Raw genomic sequence first — 14,754 nt, 5'->3', positions numbered from 1 at the left:
GGGCCTAACACAGCCCTGCCTAAAAGTCTCCTGTGCAATCAAATTACCTCAGGCTCTTCTCCACCAATAGGAATCCACCCAGAAGACTATAAGTTATAGTGTAACGACCCATGTGCTCAGTCTAGTGTGTAGTGGAGTATAAAGAAATTTATGCTGATTATCCTCAGTTTCTGTATTCCTCTCTGTCCTGCTAAATCACCTGGGGTGCGACTGCCACTGATGAGGGACTAAGGCCTGTCCACGCTAAAGGGGATATCTAAGTCTTCCAAGCCCTGCAGTCTGCAGTGAGGTTTCATCCCCAGACAGAGGATTGGAGAAGTGCTTTTCACCTGAAGACCCTGCTGCAACCTGCCCAATCCTAAGGTGAAAGACTTCTTCAAGTTTATTGCTTGGGGTCTGTCCTTCTGAAATATTCTACTCAGTATTCTCTTACAACATTGTTGGACTCTTTTCTATACCATGTGTATGAATAAAGTATATGCAACCAAATCCAAAATTTGGTTTACAGCAGGGTGCCTTGCTATTTGGACAGGTACCCTATAGGTAGTACACCTTGTTACCTGTCACTAAGTCAAAGTCTATCTAAAGTATCCTGTAAGAGACTTGCCAAAGGGCAAAGCATTTCTCAACTCAGTCCGCCTGCTAAAGCAGAGATTCTAAGCACCTTAAAAAGGAAAGCTGACAAACCAGATTCTCAAACTAACAAAAAACGCATCTTGAGGGGGATTTATCAATTTAGCCCACACTATTTTACCCACAAAGAGGTGCATGCCTCCTACTAACCTACGACCCTGTGTACTAAATCTACACCTGCTTCCAGCTTTTTGAATTTAAATCATGGTTTATGATGGCATAAATCAGGATAAATGAGACGCAGGAGGAGGCCACACCTCCTCCCCACCTTGACACGCCCCCTAACCACCAATAGGACAAGCAGGGGATGTGGCAGTACACTATGAACTCATAGCCTGGGGTTTTACCTTTACTGTTGTGCTCCGGGGACATCCAAAGGATATTTGACATTCCTGAATGTGATCTTCACTAGCGGTACATGGCTCCAGCTTGTAGCCAGAGCAAATCTGAAAATAAAATAGATTAGGAAATTGCAAACAAGACCAGATACCTCCAACTTAGTGTATATGCACATATGGGTAACACTATATCTGCCTATATATTAACTAGAGTACAACATACAGCCTCAAAACTTGGTATAATGTGGTTATAAATATAACATTGCTAAAGGCAACCTGGCTTTGGTTATTGGCAATGGAAGCAGTTGCATACTGTATGTGATCTTTATGTCAGAAGTGTTATTGCAGATGCAATGAAAACCAAAATGATCAACTAATGGGCTGACATGAGAGATGGCCATATCGGTTTGTCCAGTGACTATGGTCACCTATCCAAAGGGTTGTCACCAGCACAGTGGAAATAATATCAATTATTAAGTTAGGGTTATGAGCTTATAGTAAACAAGAATAAAAAATTCTTTGTTTCTATAAAAAAATATAGTTGTATACAGTAACTTTGTATTTTATTATATATTTACATAATAATTATCTAAATTTTATATATATATATATATATATATATATATATATATTTATTTTATTAGTATTTTTTTTCTTAACTGGAAAAAACACAGGATTATAAGAAGAATTTTGCTGCTAGCCCTGTGATATAAGAGCTGTATATAGGATTAACTGAGAGACGGCATAATATGCCGGAAGGCAAGATGAAGCTCCTTCTCCCAGCATCAAAAACACAGAGAACCACAGTAATAATCCAGTTCATTTTTAATTACAAAACCATGAAATATACATATCTGGCTAGAAGCTCCAAAATGGAACACTGTTGATTTAAAAAAAAATGCAATAAATATATTAAAAGCGAGTGGTAAACCTTCTTCCTTAGAGTCACTCTTAGTCCTGGTTCATACGATGCAGCCGCAGTGTTGTTGGCACATGCATTTTCCCTCTGATCCTTCTCTTGGATCCAATTATGACAAACGCGACACAATGGCACTGTGTGAATCCTGTACAATCTTCTGCGCATGGCTCTGCCATGGACACCAAGCTTTGTTTTCATTGTAAAAGTTTCCATTTTCGTTAGTGCTGCATCCATGGACACAGCCTCGGCAATGTGTATATAAGCAGCTTTATAGTGCTCTATGTTATACCCGATGCACTCCCCAGGCATAAATCCCCTCCTGGTAAAGGATAATTTCTTGGCTCAGTATGACGATAATTTATTTGATAGGTAAGACCGTGCGCACATAGGCTCTTATTTATGGAAGCAGAGCAGAATGACTCATTTATGTTGCATTAAAGTTTGGATATATGAATTAAAGGGGTACTCCAAAAAAATGAGATGGTGTCAGAAAGTTATACAGATTTGTAAATGACTTCTATTTAAAAATAAATAGCACTTATCAGCTGCTGTATGCTCTACAGGAAGTCAACAGTCCAACACAGTGCTCTCTGCTGCCACCTCTGTCCATTTTGGGAGGTGGTCAGAGCAGTAGAGGTTTGGACAGCAGAGAGCATACTGTTGGATATGTCTGGAAGGTTTAAATGGTTTAAACAGAAATATTTACAAATCTATATAACTTTCTAGCACCAGTTGATTTTATTCTGGATAACCCCTTTAAGTATTTACTAATTGGACTTTAAGAAAATCTCTTCCGAAAGTTAAAATGCCTTTATGCATACATTTAGAATACAACATCCTCCAGGGAATAAACCTGCTGTAAGTTAATTGGTCTTCGCTGACCCTTACATCTATTCCCCCATGAGACCTTATTCAGATGTGAACTCAATGAGCTGTGTGTTACTGCTTGTCTGGCAATATGCAATGATTTCTTCCAAACAAGGAGGCAGGACTATGGTTCTTTATTATAGATTAAGGGTCAAGATGTCAGGGACTCATATTTTAGAAGACCACCTACAATGACATGGATTTGGTATCATGGCATCTAGCTACTGCAGAACCTCTTGAATAGCTAAAGTAGGAAAGACCACCATAGTAATTCTAGATGGGAGGAAGGCTAGTGATGTTTGCTGATCGGTAAGATGCAATTATATTGCCATCATCTCTTCTGTAGCCAAAGGACTTTCTCATCCTCCTCTTGTAATCCATACGAGACCACAAGCGTTCCAGTTCCTCCTAGTAACAGGCAGTAGTCGTAATACTGAGGTTCTTGGATGAAGACACGATGGTTGGTTAACACATGCTTCGCTCAAGTAAATTCCAGCACACCGCAGAGAACCATCACCGCTGTCTGGAGAAGAGGTTTCGGAAGGCATTATTATAGTTTTTATTAAACGCCGTATAGATCAAAGGATTAAAGAAGGAATTCGAGTAGCCCAGCCATAAAAATATACTTTTCCAAATGGGAGGTATGTCACAGGAACACAGGGGGTTAATCAGTTCTGTAATAAAGAATGGGATCCAACAAAGAACAAAGACCCCGATGAGAATGCCCACCATAAGCGCTGCCCTTTTTTCCTTCTGTTCCCTCCATGTGTCTCCATCTGTCTGGAAGGTGACGGTGGCGTGACGGACTGTGAAGACCATTTGAGGCTGGTGAGATGCTTCTTTAACCTATTAGAGACAACAACATTATTAGGAGTAGAGCTCCAAATCCATTGGCTTGCATGTATTGGTAGAGGTGCATTGTAATGTCTTGGAGATGCACATTTGCGTCAATGTAGAACGATGCAAAATATCCCCCCCCCCTCCCCCTTTGTCATACCCCAATAGTTTACAGTCAGTTCTCTTCAGCTCGTAGCTCATACCCTATACACTAGGGGGGAGATTTATTAAACATGGTGTAAAGTGAAACTGGCTCAGTTTCCCCTAGCAACCAATCAGATTCCACCTTTCATTTTCCAAAGAGTCTGTGAGGAATGAAAGGTGGAATCTGATTGGTTGCTAGTTTCACTTTGCACCATGTTTGATAAATCTCCACCTAGGGGTACAGCCATCCATAACCAAAACTAACACCATTCATAGACTTCTCACTGATAGAAAGTGCAGGGACTGGCCAGCATTCCAGGAATTCAGTAGGATGTCTGGAAATTTAAATAAGGTTCACAAGTCTGCAAAGATCCTTCCTTGGTGTCTGTAACTATAGCACCAGCATGTTCACATATACTGTATATAAAACCAGGCTATAATTAGGAAGTTATATATATGCAGCGTTATATCCATTTTAAGCCCTTATTAACAGCATTTGTCATAATAAGCTTGTGAGTAGATATATCACTATGAGGGGTCGGGGGTGTTTGTGTGAAAAGCCTAGGAAATCATTGAGTCTATACATAAATGGAGCAAAGCTGCAGCATCAGTGCAGCAGAGAGGAGTCGGTTACTTAGCAGAATGTCTTCTAATACTATTGGTTATATTTCGATGAGTTATCACGGCACTAAACAAGAGGCAAATAGACAAGTTACTTTTATATATTTTATATGATCACAGTCTCAGATAGACATAATGGCATCAGAATGAATAAGGAATAATGGAAATGAATGGAGGGGGCTCACCTCAATCACTTCTGGCATTGGGGTGATTGTATTAGTCTTTTTGGATCCGATTCTGAATTTAGCAGCTTTATAGATTTTCCAGTACACAAAGAGAACCACGCAAAGTGGAAGATAAAACGCTCCAAAGGTGGAAAAGATTGTATAGGAGGGTTCTTGGCTAACCTGGCACTTTTCAGTCATTTCTGAATAGGTTTCTCCCCATCCAAAAAGAGGAGACAGCGAGATGACTGCGGATAACAGCCACGTCAGCAGGATCATGATATTAGATATCCTCTTTCTAGTCTTCAGGGTGTATTCCAAGTGTCTGGTGATGGACCAATACCTGTCCAGGGCGATGGCTGTTACATTCCAGATGCTGGCTGTGCAGCACAGTACATCAAAGGAGATCCAGATGTGGCACAGTACTCTACCCAATCTCCAACGCCGATCGTTCAGCTCGTGAACCAAGCTGAGGGGCATCACCAGAGCTGCCACCATGACATCCGATATCGCCATCGATGCCACCAAATTATGAGGAACTCGATGGAAAGTCCTGACCCTTAGTATAGTCACTAGCACTAGTACATTCCATAGGAAGGTAGCAATAACCAGCATAGCCAGTAAAGTTAAGATGAGGACACTGAATACAGAAATTCTGTGCTTGCTTAAGTTCTCGGACCCTGAGCTCCCATTGGTAGTGACAGTGATGTTCCAATCCATCCTCACTTGTGGTAGCATCAGAACTTACCTACAAGACATAACCGGAGATGAGTCTCTCATTACAAAAACCTCCATCCATTTCCGGGTAGCTGATCGGTCACCGCAAACATATCAGGCAGCTCCATGATGCTATGGGGAGGCAGTGATGGCACAGCATGGCATAAAGTTTGGACAGGATCAATGCCCATCCCCAGCACAGACATCATCTCAGCTTCTCAGTCTTCCTGGTATGAATGTGAATGGGAGCATGGAGCTAACAGACAGTAACCCAGACACTTCAGCCATCCAGCCAGCGCTGTCCCTGGTGCTGAACTCTGCCCAGTCTCTGACACCATACACAGCTATACTGACTCCATCCAAGTGCTGCTCCAGGCGTCAGCTCTGCTTCATCATCTGCAAGCATGCTAGCTCCAGAGTGTGGGATGAGGATGGAGCTGAGCGTTATATAGGGAGAGGCTGCTCTTACGTCAGGGTAGTGCCAGCCCCCTCACAGTAATCGAATCCTTGACACTATCAATAAGCTGCACCCAGGGGATGGGGGACAGTCAGCACTCCTGCTGTAACACACATTGTGCTGGGCTCTGGGCATACAGCAGACAAGTTTACATATACATGGGAGGTTGTGATCCAGCAGCTCTCCCCCATAGGGGCTCCATTTCTCTCTGTCTTCTGCATGTGTTTTATTAGCTGTCTACATCACTAAGTAAATATTCAGCAGAATCTCACATCGCTCTCTCCATCTCTGCATATACAACAATCTATATCCATCCATATGCATCACATGTCTATCAGTTCCTCTCTGTCTAAAAGCATTAGTTATATTCCATTTACTCAACAATGTCTATCATATATACCCGTCTATAGTCTAGCTAGATATATATTCCAATTAAAAATTACTGTAAATTTTAATAACTGTATATTTTATCTATTTATCAATTTTCTCTTGATCTATATATTCATTGAATATTTATCTATTATAACTGTATATTATATCTATATCTATCTAAAATAAATATGTCTATCTATCTATCTTTTTATCTATCTATCTATCTATCTATCTATCTATCTTCTATCTATCTATCTTCTACCTATTATCTATCTATCTATCATCTATCTCCTATCTATCTATCTTTCTATCTATCTCCTATCTATTTCCTACTATCTATCTATCTATCTATTTATTTATCTATCTATCTCCTATCTATCTATCTATCTATCTATCTATCTATCTATCTATCTATCTATCTAGTACAGAGAAAAGCCGCACTTCCAAGGAAAAGGAGTGGGTGCTTGCGGAGAAAATCCCTTGGCCGGGGGTCCCAGACACAGTCCAAAAAAAGTCCGCAGCACTCCAACATAAAGTAAGGTGGTTTATTCCATCAACACAGGTACAAAAGAATTAGCAACGTTTCGACTCCCTCACAGAGTCTTGAGAATGACTCTGTGAGGGAGTCGAAACGTTGCTAATTCTTTTGTACCTGTGTTGATGGAATAAACCACCTTACTTTATGTTGGAGTGCTGCGGACTTTTTTTGGACTGTATCTATCTATCTATCTATCTATCTATCTTCTACCTATTATCTATCTATCATCTATCTATCTATCTATCTATCTATCTATCTTTCTATCATCCATCTATCATCTATCTTTTTCCTACTATCTATCTATCTATCTATCTATCATCCATCTATCATCTATCTTTTTCCTACTATCTATCATCTACCTACTATCTATCTCCTACCTATCTATTTTTATCTATCTATCTATCTATCTATCTAAATCAGAACTCATGGGATAGAATTCAACACAACGTGTTTATTTCCCCAAACCAAATCTATCTATCTATCTATTATCTATCTATTTTTATCGAATCTATCTATCTCCTATCTATCTATCTATCTATCTATCTATCTATCTATCTATCTATCTATCTATCATCTATCATCTATCTATCTATCTCCTATCTATCTATCTATCTATTGATTTTTATCTAATCTATCTATCTATCTATCTCCTATCTATCTATCTATCTATCTATCTATCTATCTATCTATCTATCATCTACCTACTATCTATCTATCTATCTCCTATCTATTTTTATCTATCTATCTATCTTCTATCTATATATATATATATATATATTTTTTTTTTTTTTATCTATCTCCTATCTATCTATCTATCTATCTATCTCCTATCTATTTTTATCTATCTCCTATCTATCTATCTATCTATCTATCTATCTATCTATCTATCTTCTATCTATCTATCTATCTATCTATCTATCTATCTATCTATCTATTCTTATCTATGTCCTATCTATCTATCTATCTGTCTGTCTATCTATCTATCTCCTATCTATCTATCTCCTATCTATCTATCTATCTATCTATCTATCTATCTATCTATTTGTCTGTCTATCTCTTGAAAATGGTGGTGTGATACTACCGAAATGTTGCGTCTATGGATTGCTGCACCTGATGTATTAAATAAACCACAGTTTTTTCTTCACTACTACTTTGTGTACTGCAGATTCTCTGTTGGTATATGAAGACGGTCTGAAGTCAGGACCCTGACTGCTGGCACCTATATCTACACGCTGTGCTGCTCATTATTTATCTATCTATCTATCTATCTATCTATCTATCTATCTATCTATCTATCTATCTCCTATCTATCTATCTATCTATCTATCTATCTATCTATCTATCTATCTATCTATCTATCACACAATAATAGCAGCACTGCAATGGAAGTAAGATAAAGGATGTGGTTCATTCACTTATGTGCAGAGGCAATTTTTTCCTTAGTCCTCAGGCTTTTCAAGCACTCTGGATCACTGACACCATCTACTACTAACCACAATTATAGTGCTGCTCACCTCTATCTATCTATCTATCTATCTATCTATCTATCTATCTATCTATCTATCTATCTATCTATCTATCCATTTCTCTCTATGATGCATAGCATTCAGGAGCAGCTACATGACTTGTAATTTGCAATACATTATACTGTGCATAAACTAGGATATTCCATGGGTATATTTTGTAATGGAGTGGATGTAGTGGAAATGTATGATGCTTCTAGGTATAAAGTGACATACTATTAATGACTGAATTAGTGTTTTCCTGGTGACTGCACTAAACACCAAGGGGATCAGATGGAAGAAGAAGGTATTAGAAGGAAAATGTCATTACTGTAGCAGAATATATCAGTAATACGACTTGTTCTGTGATTGCTGTTCTTCAGAATGTTGCAGGATATAGCTCTGTCTGCGAACCTGTCCCTTGTGGGTGAAAGGACTGTGACAAGTCTCTTCCATTTGAGATCTCTGTTTTCTTCTATCGCTGATAGGCCTCTGCCATTCTTCTTGTACTGATGAAATTCATGGACTCCTTAAACAACGTCAACAATATTAATATAAGCAATCAACATCAGATGACATCCTCAATGTCTGCTACCCCCATCAGACATCTGTAGAAAAGGGAAAATAACATATCTGAATACCCCCTCAAGTAATTGGTATCTTTTCAGGCTTTCAGGCAATTTTTTCCAATGGGAATGTGGTCATGTAGCATATAAAGAAGACCAGAATTCAATAGCTCTTGTAGTTTAAAAGTTTTAATAATGGTGGACTCAATGGTGGACCCAATAGATGGATGGTGACCTGAAAATGGAATCCAGACATATAGCTTAAAAAGAAATGTATTGCAACGTGTTTCAAGGAATCAAACTTCCTCTTCATCAGGATTCCTCCTCCTCCTATTGCTCTGCTGATTTGAGACCAAGCTCTGTATCGGGAGGTGGAAGGCTGCCGACCCATCATTCTAGTATTATGCCAATAGTATGACCCCTCAAGGTTAGCATGTCCCACCACATGCATTTCTTCATGAAGTGTTAGTAGCTTATTGTTATCAAGTAACAAAATGCAAAGTGAATGAACAGAAGAGAAATAAAAACTAATATATATTTGGTGTGACCGCCTTTTGCCTTCAGCTCCAGAACATCTAGGAAACTTATACACAGTGTTTGAAGGAACTCGGCAGGGAGGTGTTCCAGACATTTGGAGAACTAAGCCCAGATCTTCTGTTGCTGCTCCAATCCTTCTGTCTCTTCATGTAATCTCAAACAGGCTAGATGATGATGAGATCAGGGCTCAGTGGGGACCATACCATCACTTCCAGAACTCCTTGTTGCACTTGACAGTGAAGACACTTCGTGGAATCACTGTAGAAAATTATAACCTTTGTAAAACATAAAATGTTATCAGCTTTATATTAAAAACTTATGCACAGATATAGATAAGTGCCAAAATAATATCAGCATTAATCATGAGGCTTTGATAGCCGAGGGCTGGACGATTTCTAGGGCATGCAAACATATGTCGGAAACTTTCCCCCCCCTTATATTTGTCCTGTCAGGGGACTTGCAATTAACAAAAACAACTCCATAGTGCCAATAGCGGTCACAACGGCTGGGGATGAGTCACAATGGATGAAGGCAGCTGCACTATGGGGTTGTTTTTGTTCATTGCAAGCCTCCTGATGAACCCCTGACAGGTCAAATATAGGGGGGAAACGCGTTGAGGTACAGTATTTTCTTTTTATCTCTCTCTGGCTCACTCATTTTGAAGCCATCAGAGTGTATTGGCCTTGTGTCTTGGCAGAGGGTCTACCAGGGACGGTTTAGTTACTGTACATGCATGTAGGATTTTTTTCTCCCAGTTATTAAATTCTGTATACATTTTTTGACTAACCTTAACTTCTTGTACCCTATCAGCTGGTAAAGCAGTCTCTGAAGCACCCCGAAGACATTTCACTGTAAGTGCATTTCCTATATATGGCTACGTTCACATTACGTAAGAGACCGGCCATTCCATGACCCGGCCAGGTCACAGAACGGCAAAGATCATCCCAGACGGTTCTGCTGTACCGGCCGGATGATCTTTCCGGCCGCAGTGTTCTGATGCGGGCGCATCAGCACGCGCCCGCATCAGAACTTTCATAGCACACAATGAAGCAAGCGGTCGGAGCCGCTCGCTTCATTGTGTGAACTGACAGGTCTTTCTGCGGCTGCAATTCACTGAAAACTGACATGTCAGTTCTTTGCGGTGCCGCATGGGATCCCGGCCGGAGCGTATACTATGTGTCTACGCTTCGGCCGGGATCCCATAGAATAGGTAGTGCTCCACACCGTACAAAGTACAGCTGTTGTTGCCGATGGCAACAATGGCCGTACTTTTACGCTGTGTGAACATAGCCTATAGTTGCCTGTACTATATGCCCTGGAAATAGTCCAGTCCCTGACTATCAAAGCATCATGATTGATGTTGATATTATTGTGGCAGTCATCTATATACTGTATATAGGAAGCTGATTAAAAGTTATAAGTCATAATTTTGTGCAGTAATTCCTGGTTTAGTTCTGACCTGACGATTCTTGAGATATATCCGGCGATACTGAAAATAGTTCTTAATGACATTGACTGAATACTTTTGGTTACTGTCCTTTGGCAGAATAAACACTCTGATCCAATAAAATGCCTTCCTGGTGAAAAGCATCTTAGGCCCAGTACTCACTCTTATTTCAAAACCACGGCCGTTGTGTTTAATATACTCGTAATTATTTGCGACGGCCATCCACTCAATTTCAGCTGTGTGTGAACATAGCCTTTCTGTGTTTTCAATTCACTCCTGTTTTTGGTTGCAAAAAAACTGTGTAGGAACATAGCCTTAAAAGGGTTTGTCCAGCGAAAATCTTTTTCGTTCAAATCAACTGGTGTCAGAAAGTTATATAGATTTGTAATTTACTTCTATAAAAAAATCTCAAGTTTTCCCATACGTATCAGCTGCTGTATGTCCTACGGGAAGTGTTGTTTTATTTTTAGTCTGACATAGTGCTCTCTACCGACATCTCTGGCCAAGACAGGAATTTTGTCTCGTTTTTCTATGAATCCCCATAGAAAATCTCTCCTGCTCTGGACAGTTCCTGTCTCGGCGAGAGATGTCAGCAGAGAGCACTGTGTCAGACTGAAAATAAAACAACATTTCCTGCAGGACATACAGCAGCTGATAAGTGTGGGAGGGCTTGAGTTTTTTTAATAGAAGTAAATTACAAATCTATATAACTTTCTGACACCAATTGATTTAAAAGAAAAAGATTTTTGCTGGACAACCCCTTTAAGCCCCTATTACACTGGACAATCAGTGGAAGCAAGTGAGTGCCGACCGCTTGCTCCTCGTTCCCCGTATGTTGCTGGTGCTATTAAACACTCTGACAGCGAGTGGGTAAATGTGTATGTGGGGGGGTGTTGTCGAGAGCTGCAGGGGAGGACTAAAGATGGTCAGGGGAGCTTATTGGAGATAGTGGCGGTCTGCTGCCATCGCTTCATACAATAGAAGCAGTGGCAGCAGATTGTTGCGATCCTAGTCATTAGTCTTTCAACATATTAAAAGATTAAATGATCGTTGCCATTTATTACATGAAGCTATTATCGAACGCAATGGCTGATAATCGGCGAAATACGGCCAATAATCGCTTTGTGTAATAGGGGCTTTATACTGATCATTAAAGGAGAAGTCCAGCGAAAATTTTTATTAAAGTATTGTATTGCCCCATAAAAGTTGTACAAATTACCAATATACACTTATTACATGAAATGCTTATAAAGTGTTTTTTTCCCTGCACATACTACTGCATCAAGGCTTCACTTCCTGGATAACATGGTGATGTCACGACCCGACTCCCAGAGCTGTGCAGGCTGTGACTGCTGGAGAGGATGATGGCAGGGGGACACTGAGGGACACAGGGCACTGGAGGGACACTGAGCATCCCTCTGCCATAATCCTCTCCAGCAGCCACAGCCTGCACAGCTCTGGGAGTCGGGTCGTGACATCACCATGTTATCCAGGAAGTGACATCACCATGTTATCCAGGAAGTGAAGCCTTGATGCAGTAGTAAGTGCAGGGAAAAAAAGCACTTTATAAGCATTTCCCGTAATAAGTGTATATTGGTGATTTGTATAACTTTTGGGGGGCAATACAATACTTTAATAAACATTTTTGCTGGACTTCTCCTTTAAGGCATTTAGAAAGGATTTGCCTTGAAGAGATAAGCCTGTTTAGGAAGGTTTTCGTAGGAGCTCGCTATGTAAGGCAGCCCATATCTCTGCTTCCTAAATGCCTCTGAATATGACTGGAGGAGGGATGGAGACTTGGAATAAATGAACTTAAACAAGATTTTCTTCAAAAAGATGAAAAGTATTTAAAAGTCCTAAGAAGTCATAACCGAATCAATTCTCAACTAACTGCATCCACACCACATGTCCCACCAAAAATCGATCAATCAGGATTATAAGAGTTGGTTTTTTTTTTCTTAATCAGGCAATCCCTACTCCTTGTCCTGGCTACATTCAGTGTACAGAATGCCTACTCCTGTACACTGAACAGTGAAGCATACATTGTATGCCTTGCTGCTCAGTTTACATCCAATGGACCAAGGACAGATCACCCAAACAAATGTGTGGTGCTGCCCAGAAGCATTCTACAGTAAGTGGCAATGCTGTATGCATCACCACGTATACAGTACATCTCCTAGTCTGGGTAATCTGCACTCAGCCTAGCCAATGCTATAGATTACCAATCAGTAGTGGACCTTTGACAAAAGTCTGTGTTTCTGTACATACTTTATCATACTTATATCATAGGGCACCATACTAGGCATTCATACCAATATCATAGGGTACCACAGAAAGTATGCACAGGAGCTGAGAGTGCTGTCCCTGCTCCGGTGCATCTGGACCTGAAGGTAAGTAGTGATGCTCTATGCATCACCACTTACATTCAGCTAAAGTCAAATTGACCATGCAAACAAAATAGAAGCCAACAGTCAATTGAAATAATCGACTCAAATTTTTTTTTTTGATAGATTCAATTATCACTAGTGCTTAGTTTATTTAATTTGCTTAAATATGTCTTCAGTTCTACCTTTTGTTGTTCTTTCTGGCACTTATACAAGAACTGTAGCCATTCATAACGCACACGCTCATTAAGGCAGTTCGTCATTGATTACCACTCACACACAGATCACGCTAATTCTCGTCTATTTTCTATGCACTCAAGTCACCGGCTGCCTCCGACTATCACCTCGTAAATTGAAAGAAGAAAAAAAAAATCCTTCCTGTTTGATGCCTTTCTAGAGTTGCCTGGCAACATTGCAGGATTCCTAAGCTAGAAAGTTAAAACAAGTTAAATGAAACGCAGTTCTGTTGTAGTACGACGGCATGTGATGTGGCTTATCAAATTTATATTCCCTTATATATGGAATTTGCTTGAATCCTATTTGATAGAATGAAGAAGCCGCTTTCTGACAGCCTTATTAGCTCCCATGAGACTAACAATTTACAAAAAGCCTGCAAGTCTGTGTCTATATATAGCGTTTCATCTCTTCCTTCTTCTATCTGCTCTTCCTGGCAACAAATCACTCGAAGACAAACCTTCTCCTTCTGGCCCCCTCACTGTGCGGAAGAAAAAAAAATAGCAGAACTTCATAGGCGCTTACCTCCAGAAGGAGTCCCCAAAATGGATAACGGTGTTGTCTCCAACTGTGACAAAGCGTTTCTTAGAGAATTGCTGAGAAGAAAGGATATGCACAATAGATCTCTCGCACCACCTGAAGAAGGTAGCTTTCTTTTCAAGTCAGTGTTTCACTAAAAGTCTTAGAACACTGACTATGGATATATGGAAAACCCATAATTTCTCCAAAAGGAAAGAATACCCATCGGTATACAACTGTTCCCTTATTATTGCCTTTAAAGCGACTCTGCACCCACAATTTGCCCCCTCCCCCCAACTGCTTGTACCATTGTATAGCTGTTTTTATTCCACTGAACTGCTTCTCCGTCCCTCCTCCCCATCCTCTTCATCATTAGTAATACCCCTTGGCAGGATTTTTCCTATTCATCACTTGTCAGAACACTACACACGGGCCTCAATGATCCAGCACAGGTTCCAGCAGTGTTCAGACAGGGGATGAATAGGAAAAATCCTGCCTGGGACATTCCTAATGATGACGAGGGCGGGGAGGAGGTACGGAGAGGTGGCTCAAGCCTAGGGGTCAGATACTCTAGGTCACGCCAAATTGACACAGGGCTGCAAGTTTAAAAGTTCTTTTGAAGGAGAATAACTGCATCACCCGCCGAACGGACTCCAGGACAGATCTTGGATTAAAAGCAGCTGATGGTACAAGCGGTTTGGGGGGGGGGGGGGATTGTGGTTACAGAGTCGCTTTAAGTCTCCACTGATCTATATGATGCTTTCCTTAAGGAGAATAAGTATTCCTTTGGTCCCACAACCATAGGCCTCTAAATAGCCAGCCAACGCATTGCTTTGCACTAACAAGGGGTAATAATCCCCAGTGCCAAGGTGGTATGAAAAAGCTTTTCTGCATATGCTTTCTTTCCACAATCCTCAGTGGAACAGAGATGGACTTTAAGTCAACAGACATCATTAAG

General features: G+C 40.4%; 1 protein-coding gene across 1 annotated transcript in view; it reads right to left on the bottom strand.

The window, feature by feature from the left end:
• Positions 1-1,846: 1,846 nt before the first annotated feature.
• Positions 1,847-14,754, bottom strand: part of HTR5A (5-hydroxytryptamine receptor 5A) — a 37,383-nt gene continuing 24,475 nt past the window's right edge. The window contains exons 4-6 of the mRNA XM_069959715.1: positions 8,441-8,638; positions 4,545-5,266; positions 1,847-3,603 (exon numbers count right to left, since the gene is read on the bottom strand). Of these exons, the coding sequence (XP_069815816.1) occupies positions 3,271-3,603; positions 4,545-5,266; positions 8,441-8,638 (1,253 nt within the window). The 3' untranslated portion in view covers positions 1,847-3,270. The remainder of the gene's footprint in view (positions 3,604-4,544; positions 5,267-8,440; positions 8,639-14,754) is intronic.

The sequence above is a fragment of the Dendropsophus ebraccatus genome, chromosome 2 (genome assembly GCF_027789765.1).
Source record: "Dendropsophus ebraccatus isolate aDenEbr1 chromosome 2, aDenEbr1.pat, whole genome shotgun sequence".
In the NCBI taxonomy this organism is placed as follows: domain Eukaryota; kingdom Metazoa; phylum Chordata; class Amphibia; order Anura; family Hylidae; genus Dendropsophus; species Dendropsophus ebraccatus.
The sequence above is the reverse complement of the archived record's forward strand: the minus strand, read 5'-3'. Positions and strand labels throughout refer to the sequence as shown.